The 19,006-nt window shown below is 40.3% G+C and overlaps 2 protein-coding genes across 7 annotated transcripts in view; one reads left to right on the top strand and one right to left on the bottom strand.

The window, feature by feature from the left end:
• Positions 1–10,041, bottom strand: part of NSUN6 (NOP2/Sun RNA methyltransferase 6) — a 57,775-nt gene extending 47,734 nt beyond the window's left edge. For 2 of the 3 annotated variants that reach the window (XM_025445598.3, XM_025445600.3), the window contains exons 1-3: positions 9,429–10,041; positions 7,071–7,226; positions 3,290–3,369 (exon numbers count right to left, since the gene is read on the bottom strand). In XM_025445598.3, the coding sequence (XP_025301383.1) occupies positions 3,290–3,369; positions 7,071–7,226; positions 9,429–9,503 (311 nt within the window). In that variant the 5' untranslated portion in view covers positions 9,504–10,041. The remainder of the gene's footprint in view (positions 1–3,289; positions 3,370–7,070; positions 7,227–9,428) is intronic. The other variant, XM_025445599.3, reaches the window with a different exon arrangement.
• A 95-nt stretch (positions 10,042–10,136) lies between these two features.
• Positions 10,137–19,006, top strand: part of ARL5B (ADP ribosylation factor like GTPase 5B) — a 35,775-nt gene continuing 26,905 nt past the window's right edge. Inside the window, exon 1 of one of the 4 annotated variants that reach the window (XM_025445177.3) lies at positions 10,137–10,537. In XM_025445177.3, coding sequence (XP_025300962.1) covers positions 10,510–10,537 — 28 coding nt within the window. In that variant the 5' untranslated portion in view covers positions 10,137–10,509. Of the gene's footprint in view, positions 10,538–15,424; positions 15,577–15,749; positions 16,135–16,300; positions 16,478–19,006 lie in introns of those variants that run through there. The other 3 variants (XM_025445178.3, XM_025445176.3, XM_035713405.2) reach the window with 3 other exon arrangements.

Here is a 19,006-nt window from a genome sequence, read left to right as displayed (position 1 = left end):
GGGAGCCTGATGCGGAACTTGATCTCAGGATCACGACCTGAGCCAAAGGCAGACAGACGTTCAACCACTAAGCCACGCAGATGCCCCCTTTTTTTTTTTTTTTTAAGATTTTATTTATTCACTTGAGAGAGTGTGAGTGAGCATGAGTAGGAGCAGAGGGAGAGGTAGAGGGGGAGGGAGAAGCAGACTCCCCACTGAGTGCCAAGCCAAAGGTGAAGCTCTATCCCATGACCTTGAGATCATGACCTGAGCTGAAGGCAGACACTTAACCAACTGAGCCACCCAGGCGGCCCCTAGTGTTTCATAATAGAGAATATAGAAAAATATTCACAGAACTACTGGCCAACTTATAGCTAAAAAGTTACACTGTTTTTATTAAAAAAGAGAATAATAAAAATCAAGCTATATCCTAACACAGTTTCCTAAGTTCAGTGATGAAGAATTTGTAGATGTCCAAGCAAAAACTAAGATGCTGTTGGTGGGGGAGGGAGAGGATTTTTATTTTTTTTTATTTTTTTGGCCTCTGATGTTTTCACAGCAACACTTATGCCATAATGTTGTGAAAGCAATGTCGACAAAGTGCTAAGGGAAATAACCTGGGACCTGAAACTACTATAATCGGCCAACCTATTGTTTAAATATAAAGGCAACAGGCAATTCTCAAGCAAAAAAGTAAATACAGTGGAGATGAGAATACTTACTTTGGAGACGGGAAACAACTGCTGCAGACCTGATAAATGACTGTACTCACCAACCATGGGAATAATCAAGACAAAGAACTCAGGAATGACCTAGTCAGACTAAAAGCAAGCACAGCATCCATTTGAATTGTGCTTCTAGAACAACATTATAAACCTGTACAATGCTAAAGAACTAACACAGTAAACAAAAAATTGGTGGAGTTTAATAAAATTGGTGGAGGTTAGGGGAGATAAAACTTACGTGTAAGAACTTCCTCATTTTTCATACTGGAAAGTCATAAAATAATAATGATAATGAGTTTTAAAAACAAAAAAAAAGAATTGATTTGTTCCTTTTAGAAGTGAAAGGTATGTGAATTTATAATTCTAAATGATTTTTTGAGTACTTTTCTATCGTAACCCATCATTTGTATTTTATAACATATTTAACATTCTAATGAATAGCCTGGATCACTACAAAGAAAAGGATGAAAGGGTACTAAATTCAGAAAATAATTAAAGTTAAGTCATCATCCAAATATTTTAAATGAGCTAGCATGACCAGTATTAGCAGGAATGGAAGATTGAAGGGCACCCAAGTGGCTCAGTTGATTAAGCATCTGCCTTCGGCTCAGGTCTTCATCCCCCATTGGGCTCCCTGTTGTTCCCCTGCTTGTGCTCTATCTCTGTGTCAAATACATAAAATCTTAAAAAAAAAAAAGGAATGGAAGATTAAGAATCTCTCATATAGGGATCCCTGGGTGGCGCAGTGGTTTAGCGCCTGCCTTTGGCCCAGGGCGCGACCCTGGAGACCCGGGATCGAATCCCACGTCGGGCTCCCGGTGCATGGAGCCTGCTTCTCCCCTCTGCCTGTGTCTCTGCCTCTCTCTCTCTGTGTGACTATCATAAATATATAAAAATTAAAAAAAAAAAAGAATCTCTCATATAGTGCTAGGAACATTAACTGGTAAAACTTTTGAGAAGGTAATACGTCTCACACTAAAATATGCCTAGACCAATGAACCAGTGATTACATGTGGTACCAATTTATCCTGTAGACATGCTTATGTAAGTCCACTAAGAAACATCCTAAGAATATTTATTGTTGGTAATAATGAAAAACAAGAAAAAACTAAATGTTCATCAACAGATGGATGAAAACAATGTTTTAAAAGTATGCAGGTAAGGGCACCTGGGTGGCTCAGGTCGTGATCCCAGGATCCTGGGATGGAGTCCTGCATGGGGTTCCCTGCAGGGAGCCTGCTTCACCTTCTACCTATGCCTCTGCCTCTCTCTTTGTGTCTCTCATGAATAAATAAGATCTTTCAAAAAAAAAAAAAGTATGCAGCTATTAAAAAGAATGAAATACATTATACAGAATCAGGGAGAATTATGGACATTTATCTTAATTGGGGTGGGTCTTGGATGCACAGCTGTACAAATTTGGGAAAACTTAGCAAACTGTACACTTAGTTAAGATCTCTCCATTTCACTGTCTGCAAATTTTACCTAAAGAAACAGAATAAGGACCTCACAAAATCCTTTTTTTAAACTGCAAAAGGAATAATGCTTATAGTAAAAACAACACAGAAATGTTACACTTGAAAATCTCCTCTTACTCCTTTTCCCCCAATCCAACCTCTTCTGAGTTAACCACTCAAAATTAACCTTTATTAAACAGCTGGCTTTTATATATATATAAAATATATATATTTCTATAAATTTTTATATATAAACTATATATATATATATGTAGTTTTTTGTAATTACAAAAAAAATGTAATTATCCTATACATGGCAACCTCCTTTGGATACTTAATTACCTCTTATTGGTAAATTTCCATTAAAAAAAAAAATTTAAAAAAAATTTCCCCCATTAAAGCCCATATAATATTCCACCGCACAAATAAATCATAATTTACTGAACCACTGCTTTACTACTGACCACTAAATTACTTTCAAGCTTTACAAAATGAGCATTTTTCTACTTAATATAATTCATAGGGGTATAAAAATATTAAACCATAATCAGGGAATTATAACATAAAAATGTTCATATAACATAAAAATGTTCCTTGGGAATTGAACTCCCATTATAATACAAGAGCCTTTTTCCCCCCATTTTCAAATATATGCTTTCCAAATACATAAATGAGAATAAAGCCTGTTCTACTCATAGAACATACATAATAATTTAACATAACTGTGAATTAATGAATAAAATTTTATAAACACATAAGCTATGAAAGTAGGAAATATGTTGCTTTGTAGTGTTGTGGCAGCTCAAAAAAAGAAGTTTTAAATTAGCAGTGGAATTTCTTAATACATATAAATAAAGAAAAGAAGTTTCTTAGAAAGTAGGAGAAAAAACAACCAATCATTACACCAAATAGACCTAAAGTGCATACTTTCAAGGTATCTGGGCCCATTCCTGGCTTTTTGTAGTATCTTCCATGATAGAATATGAACTCAGCATTTATGAATTTGTGAACTTTTGTCTTTATGAAGTTACTAATAATAGAGAAACTTAGTATTATTACCAAACAGTAAGAAAAAACCAGTGATAAATTTTTAGAAGAATTTAATTTGAAAATGAAATCATTACAAACCTGGGTCCAATAACAGGAATGAGCAAGACATCCTGAAGGTCTGGATGTTGAAGAATAGGAACACTTAATCCGTTAAACTGCTGTTAAAAATAAATAGAATTATGAAGCCACCAATATAATTGATAAATTTCAATTTACAGGTCTTTGCAGTATCATTACCTAGCAGAGCATGAAGCTTGGTTTAGGATATTCTCACTTTATTCCACATAAGGCTATAAAAAACAAAGACTACAAAAACAACTATGTTTTCTCTGTATTTTATTCCAAAGTATCTCGATTTTTTTTTTAATAAGGTCCAATTTTCTTTACAGGTTGGCTTTATAAAAACCCATATTTGCCTTAGGAGAATTATTTTGAAAATACAAATCCAATATAGTTGCATATAGTATTTCCTCTTTTATATAGTATTATATAGTATATTATTTTATATTTCCTTATATAGTATTTCCTCTATTGAGGAAATATTCTAACTAGGACATTAAAGGTTGAGATTATTAAATACTATTTATTGGGGATCCCTGGGCGGCTCAGCAGTTTGGCGCCTGCCTTTGACCCAGGGCATGATCCTGGAGTCCCCGGATCAAGTCCCACATCAGGCTCCCTGTAGGGAGCTTGCTTCTCCCTCTGCCTATGTCTCTGCCTCTCTGTCTCTCATGAATAAATAAAATCTTTATAAATAAATAGATACTATTTATTATATACCATCAATACTGAATGCCATGTCGGTTTTGATGAGGGAAATAAATGCTTATTTGATTAGTGAAATCTCCTTGATCAGTTCCCTTTCCTTCACTAATTGTTTGATGACCTTACAGCATCCAGACTGTGGCAAACAGATCCTTCCTAAAAGCAGGATAATGGATTCTGTCCTTTATTTTTGTTTTGTCTTAGAAGCACTATTTGCTTTACATTAGAAAATTATTTTATGGAGAGATCAGTCCTTCTCAAGTTAAGGCTTTCCTTCTCTTCTATTAGACGTTAAAATGATACTGAATTAAAACTCAAAAACCAGGGGCACCTGGGTGGCACAGGTTGAGTGTCTGCCTTCCGCTCAGGTCGTGATCCCAGGTCCTGGATTCAAATTCCGCATCAGGCTCCCCACGGGGAGTCCTCTTCTCCCTCTGCCTATGTCTCTGCCTCTCTTTCTGTATCTCTCATGAATAAATAATTTTTTAAAACTTTCAAAAACCATGCACATGCATAACTTTTATTTTTTTCTTTTATTTTTTTGCATAACTTTTATAAAACATAGTTTTTTTAGTTTAAAAACTCAGTGCATCACCTGCTTAGTATTTCCGCCCTATGCTTTGTTTAAAACTGCCTCATTAGGATCCCTGGGTGGCGTAGCGGTTTGGCGCATGCCTTTGGCCCAGGGCGCGATCCTGGAGACCCGGGATCGAATCCCACGTCAGGCTCCCGGTGCATGGAGCCTGTTTCTCCCTCTGCCTATATCTCTGCCTCTCTCTCTCTCTCTGTGTGACTATCATAAAAAATACTAAATAAATAAATAAATAAATAAATAAATAAATAAATAAATAAATAATAAATCTGCCTCATTGAAGTGTCATTTACACACCATAAAATGCACCCATTCAACCATTTCTACTAAGCTTAAAGAATGGTGTGACCATCGCCACAATTCAGTTTTAGACCATTTTCAGTGCAGTTCCCTGTTCCCAGCTCCAATCCCAGGCAAACTTACTTTCTCTATAAATCTGCTTTTCTAGATACTTCAGACAAATGGAATCATACAATATGGAGCATCTCGTGTCTAGCTTCCTTCACTTACTATAATACTGTTTTTGAAGTTCACCAATGTTGTAACATGTTCATTACTTTTATTGCTGAACAATATTCCACTGTATGAATATACTACATTTTATTTTTCCATTCACCAGTTGACATTTGAATAGTGTCTCCCTTTTGGTTATTTTAAATACTGATACAAAGAATCATGTTCAAGCATTTGTGGGGACATAGGTTTTCATTTATCTTGAAATGAAAGAGGTTTCACACCTAGGAGTGGAATTTCTGGGTTGTACAATAAGTTTAACTTTTTAAGAGACTACAAAACCATCGTCCAAAGCCAAACCATTTGACATTCCCACCTGGAATATATGAAGGTTCTAGTTTCCCTCCATCCTCACCAGCCATATGAAATTTTAAATTATTAAATTTTAATATGTGGCTCAGAGAAATCTGGAGACAAAGCATTCACCCCTCCATCATCCACCATTAGGACACACATGAATTTTGGACTATGGAAGGAGGAAGAAAATATATGCTCTAAAACTACCTCCAAGATCCTGTCCTACTAGAAACAGGTATTGCTCTACCACCAGTTTCCTATTTAGTGCTTGGGACCCAACCTTCTCTGTCTACTCTTTTAAGGGACTCAAAGTCCATCCAGAGTGATTCTGTCTGCCTTATTCTAGATACTAGTCCATAAGATCTTATAGGCCCATTAGACTGGAATACATTATCTGGATTGTAGGAATAATTTGTTAGAAAAGAAAATAAGAAAATAATCTGGATCTGCAAGAGTTATGGACACTTTGATGGGCCTCAGAACACTTTCCTTTTTACTAGCTGAAAACATACGTGTGACCACACAAAAGTAATTAATTTTGGTTGCTTGGAGGAACTACTTACATTTTATGCCTTATGACATTACTCTCAAAAAAATTATCACTATCAATAATTCAAATGCAGATTAGTTTTCCTCCAAGTCTTCTCATTATACTAAGTTTGAGCGTCACACACTCAGATACCACAGCTGATTGTTCTTATACCATGGTCATCTATTTAAAACCTGAAATTTAAAAAACTGTTCTCAAAGACAATACAACAAACATTCTAGAAATAAGATTAGAGGCAACCCCATTCATTCAGTTGATTGTCCACCTCTTGATTTTGGCTCAGGTCAGGATCTCAGGATTGTGAGATCAAAGCCCTGCCACTAAGTGTGGAGTCTGCTTCTCCTTCTGTGCATGCACACAGGCACAGTCACTCTCTCTTATAAGTAAAATCTTTAAACAAAAATAAATTAAATAATAGTAATGAGATTAGAAAAAAAATTAATCAAAACCAGTGATGATTCTCTAAAGATTTAATATTATATCTACAGTAAACTAATAATACAGCCTATTATATACAAACAGAAGCCCTTTAACCACGCTTGCCTCTTGCTTTTTTTTTTTTTTTTTTTTTAATTTTTATTTATTTATGATAGTCACAGAGAGAGAGAGAGAGAGAGAGAGAGAGAGGCAGAGACAGAAGCAGGCTCCATGCACCGGGAGCCTGACGTGGGATTCGATCCCGGGTCTCCAGGATCGCGCCCTGGGCCAAAGGCAGGCGCCAAACCGCTGCGCCACCCAGGGATCCCATGCCTCTTGCTTTTAAGTTAGATCCTAACTAGCTAACATTACAAATACAGGCTTTGAAGGTTAGAATGTTTTCTACATATTTTCATACGTATTCCATGAATTTTCATATGGATTCTATGTATTTTCATATGTATGATAATGATGAAGTAACAGGCCCAGAAGGATTGAGTAACCTATTTAGTCACTGTAATAAATTCAGAATCAGAAGTGCTACATTCAAGTTCTAACATTACCTCTAACATCAGCACTTGAACAATTTAACATTCATGATATTCAATCTCCTTATTTATAAAATTGGATCAATATTTTAAATTCATAGTATTTTAGTGGGGAGTTATATGACATAAATTGTAGAAATGCAATTATGGACATAATGACAGAAAATTTGCACATACCTTCTGAAGTTCATGAAACAACAGATCTTTCACCTGTTGCACTGAGGCTAGATGTGTATTTACTCTGACAGTTGTGAATGATGGAGGATGCGATAAGTGATTTAACAGAGCTTCAAATTTCCTTTCTGCTTCTTGTTTACCAAAAGCAGATATAACCTGAAAAGAGGAAAACAAGTTAATGTTTCAATGTCACTATACAAATTAACTAAAAATATTAAGCAGATTATGCACACACATTTGTTCTAATGAAATATCTTTCAGCAATTGTTCAGGTCCATTTCATTTTGCTGTATTGTTTGTGTGTTAATAACACTAACAATGTAATATTTCACAGGGTTTTTGGCTTAATTGTAATAATAAACGCTTAACAAAAAGGGCTTGGAAAACACATTGTCTCAAGTTTAAAGCATCACTAACATTTTGAACATATTAATGTCTGCTACGCTTATTCATATAAATTCATGATCATTCTATTTATAATGTATTAAATGCTATGTCATTTTGTAGAGCTATTTACCTGCTAACCTCAGGTCTAGATCAGCAACCTTTTAAAACACCAATATTTGGGGCAGCCAGGGTGGCTCAGCAGTTTAGTGCCCCCTTCAGCCAGGGTATGATCCTGGAGACCCGGGATCGAGTTCCACGTTGGGCTCCCTGCCTGGAGCCTGCTTCTCCTTCTGCCTGTGTCTCTGCCTCTCTGTATCTCTCATGAATAAATAAATAAAATCTTAAAAAAAAAACAATATTGGAACAATATTCAACAGATACTCCATGTCCTCCAAAGGTCATCCACATTAGCTTTTTCACATGGTATTTTTAAGGGTAACAATCGTCCAAAAAAGACAAGTAGCAAAGATAACCTGTCAGAAACGGGGGCTTAAAGACTCAAAAAACCAAGTCCCCCTGTAATTAACTGAAACTTCATGAGACATGTATTTTCCCATTTTTGTCACCTTTGACTGTACCCTGCCTTATGGCATATTCATAAACCACCTGCCAACCTACTAATCCTCCAGCTTCCAAAGTATTAGTACTTTCCCTAGTTTGTTTTTATTAAAACTGAATATACCTTTACCTCCAATACTCTCACAAAGGAGTGGCTTTTCTTTTTTTTTTTTTTTTAAGATTTATTTATTTATGATAGACAGAGAGAGAGAGAGAGAGAGAGAGAGAGAGAGGGGCAGAGACACAGGAGGAGGGAGAAGCAGGCTCCACACCGGGAGCCCAATGGGGGACTCGATCCTGGGACTCCAGGATCACGCTCTGGGCCAAAGGCAGGCGCTAAACCGCTGAGCCACCCAGGGATCCCCTCTTTTTGTAAAATCATTTACAGTTAGTGGGTTTGAGGCAGAGATAGCATCAAGGAAAGACACTTGGATCTTTTATAATACAATATTTACCATTTTAAAAATTGTTGGGAAAAATTGCTGAATATTTCTCTTAATATGCTCCTTATATTTTTAGTTCTTTGAAATCGTTATTTTCTCTTCCCACACAATCTAATCCCCTAATATAATCTTTGGAAATTAAATGCAGAAAAAAAAGTCATAGCTTTAGGAATACCTTCATACACGAATAATATTTAAATGTTAGGCTTTACTTTGAGTAAAGTAAAGCCCCTCTCTCTCTCTCTGTGACTATCATAAAAAAAAATTTTAAAAAAAGCCTCATTTTCCACAGAAAAAGAAAGTTAAACAGTATGAAATAATTTACTCAAAGCCTAGGGACACAAATCAAGGACTTGGGATTCCAAATCTGTATTTTTTTTTTCCATTGGACCTGAGCTCTTCGGCTTCAGATTTTAGCCCTATTACTTGATAGCAGTGTCAATTTGGGTCAGCTATAGGACTCACTCCTGGGATGCTCAGTTCTCTCCCCAATTAAAATGGAAAAGAAGGGGCACCTGGGCGGCTCAGTGGTTGAGCATCTGCTTTCAGCTCAGGTCGTGATCCCGGGGTCCTGGGATGGAGTCCCCATCAGGTTCCCCGCAGGGCGCCTGCTTCTGTCTCTGCCTCTCTGTGTCTCTCATGAATAAATAAAATCTTTTAAAAAAATAAATAAATAAAATGGAAAAGAAATCCCTACTAGAAAAAAGGATTGCTAGTATTAAGATGCAAAGGTCCCTTCTTCCACTTTCCTAAATGATGAATCTGTAGACCTCCTTCACCTCTTATATCGAAAGCATTAAATACCCGCGGGAAGATACTGGCAGTTCTTTACATTCGAAAAAAAAATTGCAAGAAACAACGGTGTAAAAGACCAGGTCTCCCTTTAGGTTTTTTTTTTTTTTTTTTTCTTTCTCCAGAGTGCGTAAATATTTGAATTTTTGCAAATATCTCACAGGCTTCTTTGACCTACCTCCTTATTCAGAAAACCTTCTTTAAGATACTTTTCAACCTCAAGTCTCAAGGATATTTTAGGGAAAACAGACATCTTTCCCTATTGCTTTGTTCTCCTCCAAGAAAAGTGCTGGAAAACGGTGATTTTTGCTGTTTTTTTTTTTTTTTTTTCTCTTTCCGAATTAACAGTGAGCAGCGTCGTGACAAGTAACCACCCACACGTGCCGGGACCACCAGCCGGCCAGGAAAATCGCGCCGCTCTTTCCAAGACCCATTCGGGACTGCGGGGGTACCTCCGCGCTTCCCCAGCGTAGCCAGTTAGAGCCGCGGCCTCGCCTCCAAGACACCCATCCTTGGTCCTCCCTTAGGGACGTTCGCGGAAATTACCCTGAGGCCAGGTCTCTCACGTCGCAGAAAATACACGGGGGGGTGGGGCAAAAGAATAAAAGAAAAAAAAGTGACAAGCTAATCCATTGTGAACAGGCCTGGAAGATAGATGGGCTTCGCTCGAGCCGCATTCAGCCTTCGGACCTCATTTCCAAAACCGCGCCCCCAGGTTCTCAGCGGAAAGCCGCTTCCGGCTTGCGTCACTTCCGGCGACGCGGCCCACCCTCCCTGGTTCCTGCTCCCCCCCCCCCCCCCCCCCCCCCCCCCACCATGCGCAGCCGTAAAGTACCGGGACGTCACAGCTCCGGAGTTTCCGAGCTCCGCCCGCCGCTCCTCCAGGGGCAGGTGGTTTGCCCCGCCTCCGAGGCGGGAAGGGGCGGTGGCAGCCCGGGTGAGCCCCCGGATCTAGGGCCTAGGGTGGATGCCAGGGTTAGTAAGGAAATGGGGAGGCTTTGCAGGCCTACGTCAGCCTAGAAGTCCAGTTAGTGACCTCCAACGGGAGGAAGCAGCCACAGTTGATTTGAACCTCTAAGCCACCCTGTGAACTCAGAAGTTACTTTCTCTCCCAGAGCATGCTAAGCTGACCTCAGCTGTGAATGAACGAACGCCGTTATTCAAGTTTTTGAAAGCTGGGTTAATGGTGTGTTAATATTCATGAATGATCAGCTAAAACTTAGGTTAGAAACCCATATACGGTATTTACAATGAGTTGAATGAAGCCAGCGGTTACCTGTATCATTGGTGAGTTATACTTTAAGGCTCCCAGACCCTTGGCACAATTTATGTGTTACCCATGAAGCAAAAGATTCAAAAGGAGAAGGTACCTAATGAAAGCCTGACATTTTATGATTGAATAGGAAACTAAAAATAATTGCCTCCTTGCCATAGATATTTGTTTTTGCAGCTCACTGTGGCTATTTACACATAACCGTAGGAAAAGTTTTTAAAGTCTTTTTCTAAATCTCACACAGATGTTTAAAAAGTGTTTAATAGGGACGCCTAGGTGGCTCAATGGTTGAGCGTCTGCCTTCGGCCCAGGGCGTGATCCTGGAGACCGGGGATCGAGTCCCGCGTCAGGCTCCCAGCACGGAGCCTGCTTCTCGCTCTGCGTGTGTCTCTGCCTCTGTGTGTGTGTGTCTCTCATGAATAAATGTAAGAAATAGATGAATAAATTGTATAAAATGTTTAATGATTACTTTATAATAGACTGGCCTGGTTCCGTATAAAGTATTTTAATTTACAGCCACACAGTAACTCTGTAATATGGTTGTATCCCTCTTATGAAAGTAAAACAAGGCTCCCAGAGTTGAAATAACTCTGGCATCACAGTAAGAAAGAATAAAGACTACAGCTACCTGTCTTCTAAATACCAACTCTTTTCACCATGGCATACTTCTTCAGTAAGTTCTTGTGATGCTTCTATGGCTAAATCATCTACAAGTGATTAGGAAAATGTCAAGGGGTGCCTGGGGGGTGTAGTCTGTTAAGCCTCAGACTCGGTTTTAGCTCAAGTCCTGATCTCAAGGTCCTGAAATTGAGCTCTGCATTGGGCTCTGCCCTCAGCCAGAGTCTGCCTAAGACTCCCTTTCCCTACTTGCCTGCCCCTCCTCACTGTGCACCCATGCACTTTTTCAATCCCACTCTAAAAGAAATAAATCTTAAAAAAAAAAAAAAAAGGAAAATGTCTAGATTGGGCATGTCCAAAGAAATCTTTGCAGCCTCAGAATTGTGACCATGGCACCAATAACAGTTGGAATCTGTATTTAGGAAATAAGGGAGAGGTAGGAACAAGTTGGACTAGATTGTAAATTCCAAGAGGATAGAGGTTTTATCTTATCACTGCATATCCACTGCCTTAACATGTAATAGGCACGTAAAGGTTGAATGACTAAATGAATAGATGGATGGGCATCTATGTGAACTAGAGAAAAGAAAATGCTGATAAAGCATGTATTTCCTGGAAATTAGTTCACTAGTTAAGCACATATGAAGAGTGCAGAGCACATTTAGACTATCCTGTGTAGACACTATTGTAGTGATAGTTATGTTGAGGAAGAGGCCTATTGCTTGGGTTCCAGGATTGAGTCCAAGAAAAGCATATTACAAATCTGAAGTTGGCATAGCACATATTGTCTAAGCAAAGGGAGACCCCCTATAAGAATATACCCATATAATAGTCATTTAGGTTGTATTTTCTCAGTGGGGCAATATGGCTCTCAATGTGGGGGAGCAAAAAAAATCTTAGATATAATATTAAATCTCAGTTCATGGTGCTCCAAAGCTTAACCTTACCAGAAAACAAACATATACCAAAATATTTACTTTCATGAAGCAGATATGAGAGAATTGGGGGAAAAAGTATAGGAAAGCTGAAAATCTATCAAATTCAGCTCATCTTTGACTAAAGTCGAAGTGGACATAATCTTAAGTGTGTAGGAAAGTTGTTTCTAAAGAGTTAATTTCATTCCTAGTCAGAACATGCTTTCCCTGGACTCTTGATTCAAGCCATGCATGCAATTTATCTTAGCTAACAGAGTAATAAATTGAATTCAATTCCTGCTGTAGCCAATTCTAAGTATTATCTGAAGTTAGTTTATAATTAGTTCCTTCTAAGGAATAGCTATAGTTTGTTTTTAACTCCCTAGTGGTGCAATGTTGAATTTTTCCTTGAAATTTTAATTCGGGGACGCCTGGATGGCTCAGTGGTTGAGCGTCTGCCTTTGGCTCAGGGCGTGATCCTGGAGTCCTGGGATCGAGTCCCACATCAGGCTCCCTGCATGGAGCCTGCTTCTCCCTCTGCCTGTGTCTCTGCCTTTCTCTCTGTGTCTCTCATGAATAAATAAATAATTTAAAAAAAAAGAAATTTTAACTTGTTTTGCTCTAAGTACAGCACTTTTATCTTTTTCTTAAAATCTGTTGGAAAGAAAGATTACTGGCATTACATTTTAATTAAAGGCATTATTTCCAATTAACTCTTCAGAAAATAAGTCATGATCCTAACAATGGTATTATGCTCTTCTTTAATGGCTTTTTTATTTCATGAACTCAAAATATATTCATATTCAAATAGTAACATTTCATAGAACAGCATTACCTTCTTTGGATCAAAGCCTACACTGAAATTAGTTTTAAAAACTTTTAAAGGAGGACCACCTGAGTGGCTCAGTGGTTCAGTGTCTACCTTTAGCTCAGGTCATGATCCTGGAGTTCGGGGATCGAGTCCCACATCAGGCTCCCTGCAAGCAGCCTGCTTCTCCCTCTGCCTATGTCTCTGTGTCTCTCATGAATAAATGAATAAAATATTTTTTAAAATAAAAAGCTTTTAAAGGAATGTTTTCATAAAAAATGAATAAAGGTGTTATTTTTAAAAATATTTTATTGATTTATTCAAGAAAGACACAGAGGAGAGAGAGAGGCAGAGACATAGGCAGAGGAAGAAGCAGGCTCCACACAGGGAGCCCGATGTGGGACTCGATCCCAGGTCTCCAGGATCACGCCCTGGGCTGAAGGCAGGCGCTAAACCACTGAGCCACCCAGGGATCCCCAAGGTGTTATGTTTTAAGTGCTATATTTAAAAAGAAAACAGTATATTACTCAAAATTCCTTAATTTGATTAAATTCTTGACAAGTATTCCTACTATAATTTATATAGTACAAATGTACAATATGAACTAAAGTGTTTCTTTTCTAAAACATAATTATGTTAACATTTGTTTATATAATTCACAGCTGTTTTGTTTTTTTAATTATATCTGTTTTTTAGTTGTGACTATTTTTCTTTCCTTCCAGTTTGTAAAAATTTCAAATTCCTAAATCTGCAAATAACAGTATCTAATGTGAAAAAAATTTTTTAAAATACTACAGCAGTCCTGTTGTCAGGTAAATTGTAGAAAAGATGGTAAAAATCAGAACAGTTCTTCAACATAAAATTCTGAAACATTTTGGAGCACCTGGTGGGTACAGTTGGTAGAGCATACAACTCTGGACCCTAGGATTGTGAGTTAGAGCCCCACGTTGGGTGTAGAGATTACTTTAAAAAAAAAAAAAGTTTCAGACATTTTGAGTAGAATCAATAGAAATATAAACAGTCCTGTTCAAATATATTCATTCCACTTAAGTGAAAAATAATTCAAATTTACTTTCTAAAGTATCATTAAACTAGCATAAAAATAGTTAAGAAATGTGTAATTTTTGCCTTCAAAGCTCTAAAAAAACACACACCTTTTTTTCAGAAACTATTCATTAGAAATCTGAAAGCCAGAAAAAATAGGATGTAATTTATGTATATAGCTAACAATTGAAGAACTTAAGTTACAGAATCTAAAGGTTTTATTATTATTATTATCATTATCATTATTATTGAAACTAGGACTAGAATATCCCAAGCCTCTGTTTACACAAACACATAATCATCTATATTTGAGCCAATTCATGGTCCTGAAAGATGCACTAACTTACACGGGCTCAGTACATATATTTTCCTCTATGTGGGAGGTTGTAACTTGTCTTTAAGGTCAGAACACTGGGGCACGTTATCCCATATGTCTTATAGGGTCTTTGGTAACACTGGGAGGATTTCATAAGTCATAGGCTTCACTTCTCTGTACAGGTAACCAAATAGTTTGGATTGTTAAAAGGCCATTCTAGGGGGAATCCCTGGGTGGCTCAGCAGTTTGGCGCCTGCCTTTGGCCCAGGGCGCGATCCTGGAGTCCCAGGATCGAGTCCCGCGTCGGGCTCCCTCCCGCTGCCTGTGTCTCTGCCTCTCTCTCTCTCTCTCTGTGTCTCCCAGAAGTAAATGAATAAAAACTTAAAAAAAAAAAAAAAAAGCCATTCTATGGGGCGCCTGGGTGGCTCAGTGGTTGAGTGCCTTTGGCTCAGGGCGAGATCCGGCTCCCCCCCCCCCACCCCGCCACTACCCCCCTGCAGGGACCCTGCTTCTCTGTGTCTCTCATGAATAAAATAAAAAACAAATCATACTAGCCGGGTAAAAATGTGCCACCTGACCAAAGTCCATAGTTTTTCAATTAAGTTCTCTCTTTAACTGGGAATTAGGTGTCATTCCAGGCTGTGAAGCTTTTAAATTTGTTGGAACCCAGCATGGAGAAGAAAGCGGGATGGTGTAACACCGCTGTACTGTGACAGATGGGAGCCACACTTCCGAGCATGGTGTCCGGTAGAGAGAGAGGTTGACTCGCCACGTTGTACACCTGAAACCAATGTAACGTGCCAACTATCCTCAAAGAAAAAAACTAAAAAATCAGAAAAGAAAGTGGAATGAAAACACTTCGGGAGAGGCTTAGCTTTTGGACTTAAAAGGTTAACCGAGTAATCAATTGAATTCAATTCCAGCTGCAGCCAATTCTTCCAGGTATTAAGTTCATAACAAATCCTTATAAGGGATCTTAGATTTTTTTTTTTTAATTCCCGAATTCGATCTTTACTCTTGAGGCTTCACTTTCTTTGCTCGAGGTACAGCACGCTTTCCCCTCTATTTTTGCTGAACTGGAGAGATTACTGGCATTTCATTTCAATTGAAGGAAGCTTTTTTTTTTCTTCTTCGTGTATTTGGGCTCCGTGAAAATTCCAAGGCGCGGCAAAACCCGGAGGGCTCGCCGCGAACCACGTAAGCGAACCCTGGGGCCGCCGGCATTCCGAGGACCGCCTCCCACCCAGTTCTACTTCGCCCGCCCGGGGTGACGGTCACAGGGCACCAAACCGAGCTGCACAGCTGCCCCACAGCTGGGAGGACAGGGGCGCACCTGCGCAGCAACCGAATCAGGTACCGGGACAGCCGGCGCCAGCGCTCACTTGGGGAAACTCCCCAACTCCCACGCACCCGAGGCTCCCGCACAGCGCGGCCCTTTGGAGCCCGCCCACCGGAAGTGAAGTGGGAGGAAACGCCACGTCGAAAGCGTGTGCTTACGCCAGCGCGCCGACGTCAGGGCCCGTCCTTCCGGCGATGGGTGGCCGGGAATCCGGAGGGGAGGCGGAGCGGAGGCGGGGCTCGGGGCTGGTGGAAGCTCTGGTCGGTAGGTGGGTTCAGACCGAGGGGACTACGGGTCGGCGTAGGGCTCAGTGGGCTCGAAACAAAGGGCTGTCCGGCGGCGACTGGGCGCCGTGCCTTCGGACCGGTAGCTGAGCGGCCGATCGCGGCGGGTCGGCCCGCCAGTGCCCTCGCCGCGCGGTCTCCGTACTCTCCTCCACGGTTCGCTCCGGCCAGCGCCGTGCTGGGGGGCCCGGCACAGCGGCACCTGCTGCTGAGGGACCCCGCGGCCCGCCCAGGTGCTCATGATGGGGCTCATCTTCGCTAAACTGTGGAGCCTCTTCTGTAACCAAGGTGAGGAGCACGGGGCTGCGCAGCGGCTCGACTCGGGGGCGGAGGGTCCGGGCGCCTCGGGGGCCAAGCCGGAGGCAGCGCTGCCGGCGCCCGCTAACGTTCTGCGTCGCTGAGAAGTGATTTTTCTCGAGGCGGCGGGTAGAAACTCGGTATTTGCCGGGGGGGGGGGGGGGGGGGCGCGAGAAGGTGCTGGAGAGGCTGGATGGGTGCGAGAAACGAGGAGTGAGAACCGGAGGCATTTGGGATCCCAGGGTGCAGACTAAGAATTTCTGGGTTTGGGCGAAGCAGAGCGGAAAGCACCTGGTGATACCTGGAGGCGTTTCGAGGGCCCTCTCCATATCCAGTTAAGCATCCTGTGGCTTGCCCCGTGATAACTGCCCGCCCAGAAACCTATCAACTTTTTTTTTTTAAGTTCTTAGTGCTCCCCCCCACCCCCCACCCCCAGCCCTGCTCTTGGAGCCCCTGCGCCTTGGCGCTCTCTCTGATTTCGCTCTGCGTCCTCGAACTCGGCAACGAGTGGTGTGAGATGCACGGGGTTCCGCACATCCGCATCCTAAACCCTGTATTTCTTTCTTAGGTGTTAGCGAACTGTACGCCTTTGGTGGTTCTGTCTAGGAGATTACGTGTCCGTAATTAGTCTGGAACAGGTTATGAGACATTTAGGAGTTGGAAGTCCAAAGGGCCAAAGCAAGAAGTTGTAAAACCTGTTCTGAGTCAGAGGATGAGATGGGATGTTTTCTGAAGAGGGAAAATACTCAGACCAAAAAATAAATAAATAGATAAGACGGGGGGGAGGGCTGCCAGCAGATAGTTTTAGGCATTCTTTGAACGGAATGCTTTCTTAGTGATTGTATCTACTTTTTAAATTCAGTTTCATTTTCCATTTGATACCCGGACGTAATACAAGCCCGGGTTTTACAGTGATAACCAAGTTGTTACTGCCAACGTCCTGTTTCCGTACCTAGATTTGAGAAGTCGTGAACAAAGTGAAATGGCTTTAGTTAATTTGTTCCGCAGTTAACACGAAAATAGACTTTTCCAAACTCGTGAATAATGCGAATGTATGTATACACCTCTACAAATACGTGTATGTGTGTATATGTGCAGTTATGTGTATATATGCAATGACCACGGATGCCGCACTTCAGGTGATTTCTAAGGGTCGAAGCTTTTTTTCTTTTTTTAAGATTTTATTTATTTATTCATGAGAGACAGAGAGAGAGAAAGAGAGAGAGAGGCAGAGACACAGGCAGAGGGAGAAGCAGGCTCCACGCAGGGAGCCCAACGTGGGACTCGATCCCGGGTCTCCAGGGTCAGGCCCTGGGCTGAAGGCGGCGCTAAACCGCTCAGCCACCCGGGCTGCCCGAGTGGTCGGAGCTTACCTCCTTAAGGATATTATCTATATATTTAATACATGATTTTTTTTCCAGCAGTTTATATTTTCTAGTCCTTATTACATGAGTTCACTACTATATGTAAAAGAGCATTTTAAGACATCCTGAAAAGTATAAAGATCAACAGTTTTCATCTGCTTATATTTTCCCATAGTTTAAGAGACAAAACATTGCCAAAGTCTTTGTTTCTACCTGTGTTACCCAATCAATTCCTCTTTCTCTACCCTATTTTTATTACTGATGTCTTATTACTTGTAGTAAGCCTTCTTTAATTTCATTAATCAGACTAGAAGGGAACAGAGGATGTAAAGGGAAAATTTAAGAGATGAAAAACATTCACGGGCTGCTTAAAGTCGCATAATTGTTCAGGCCTCCTAAATCCCCACCACTCTTTAGAATTTTTCTTTTCTTTAAACTTTCCTGTTGAAAATTTAGAGCGAAAGGTTATTGTGTCATTTTTATCCTTATTTGTTCATGCAGCTAATATTTAATTAGTTGGGCCCTTGCATGGACAGTCTCCTTTAAGGCATAGGATATACAAAGGTAAAAAAAAAAAAAATACAAAGAGAAATGATAACGTAGTTCCTTGCTCACAAAGTACTCAAAAGATCAGCAAATGAGACCCATGGGGGAAAAATGTGGTGTGGTAAATTCTTTTAAGGGATACGTATAGAAGTGTGATGATCACCAAGAGCTAAGTGGTTAATTTTTCTCAAGTGGTTCCTGGAACACTTTACCGAAAAAGGTATACTTGTCCTTTCCTGTTAATGGGAGTTTACGGGTGTGCTAAGCAGAGTAAGTAGAAGGGGTGTATTATTCTAGGTTGAAGGACTAATGATATGTAAATGGAGAGGAATTGAATACTTGGGCACCTTGAGGGAAGCTGAAAATAGTTTAGTTTGGCTGTATGTTAGTTGGCCTGTGGAGGAGTTAGAGGAGTTGAGGTTGGAGAGGTAGCCCATGGAAGCGGATCACAGAGGGCCTTGTGTGTCAGCCCACTGAGACGTTAAGCTGTACAGAGCTGTGGAAGGGATGGCTCGCTATGTTATTTTTTAAGCAGGGGAATAATGTCATTGGACTGATACTTTTGTATTTTTTACTCATATCAACGAAATTAACTGACAGTCTCAGTTTCCCATTTTCACCACTGTAGTGCAACTAATCTGAAATTCTCAAATCACTCCATCTTGATTGCATATTAGGATAATAAGCCCACGGCCCTATCTCAGACCAATTAGATCAGAATGGGGCAGAGTGGCCTGGGTGTAACTGCCTAGATGATTTACATTTGCCTCCAGCATTGAGAACTAGGTATCTGATTTTAAATACTCCTTTCCCTTATCTGGTTTTCAGTATTTGCCTCCCATCTGTTTTTTCCTGTACCTTTTTTTTTTTTGTTTTTTTTTTTTTTAAGATTCTATTTATTTATTCATGAGAGATAGAGGCAGAGACACAGGTAGAGGGAGAAGCAGTCTCCC

The sequence above is a fragment of the Canis lupus genome, chromosome 2 (genome assembly GCF_003254725.2).
Source record: "Canis lupus dingo isolate Sandy chromosome 2, ASM325472v2, whole genome shotgun sequence".
NCBI classification, from domain to species: domain Eukaryota; kingdom Metazoa; phylum Chordata; class Mammalia; order Carnivora; family Canidae; genus Canis; species Canis lupus.
Note: the sequence above shows the minus strand (reverse complement) of the source record. Positions and strands in the feature narration are given on the sequence as shown.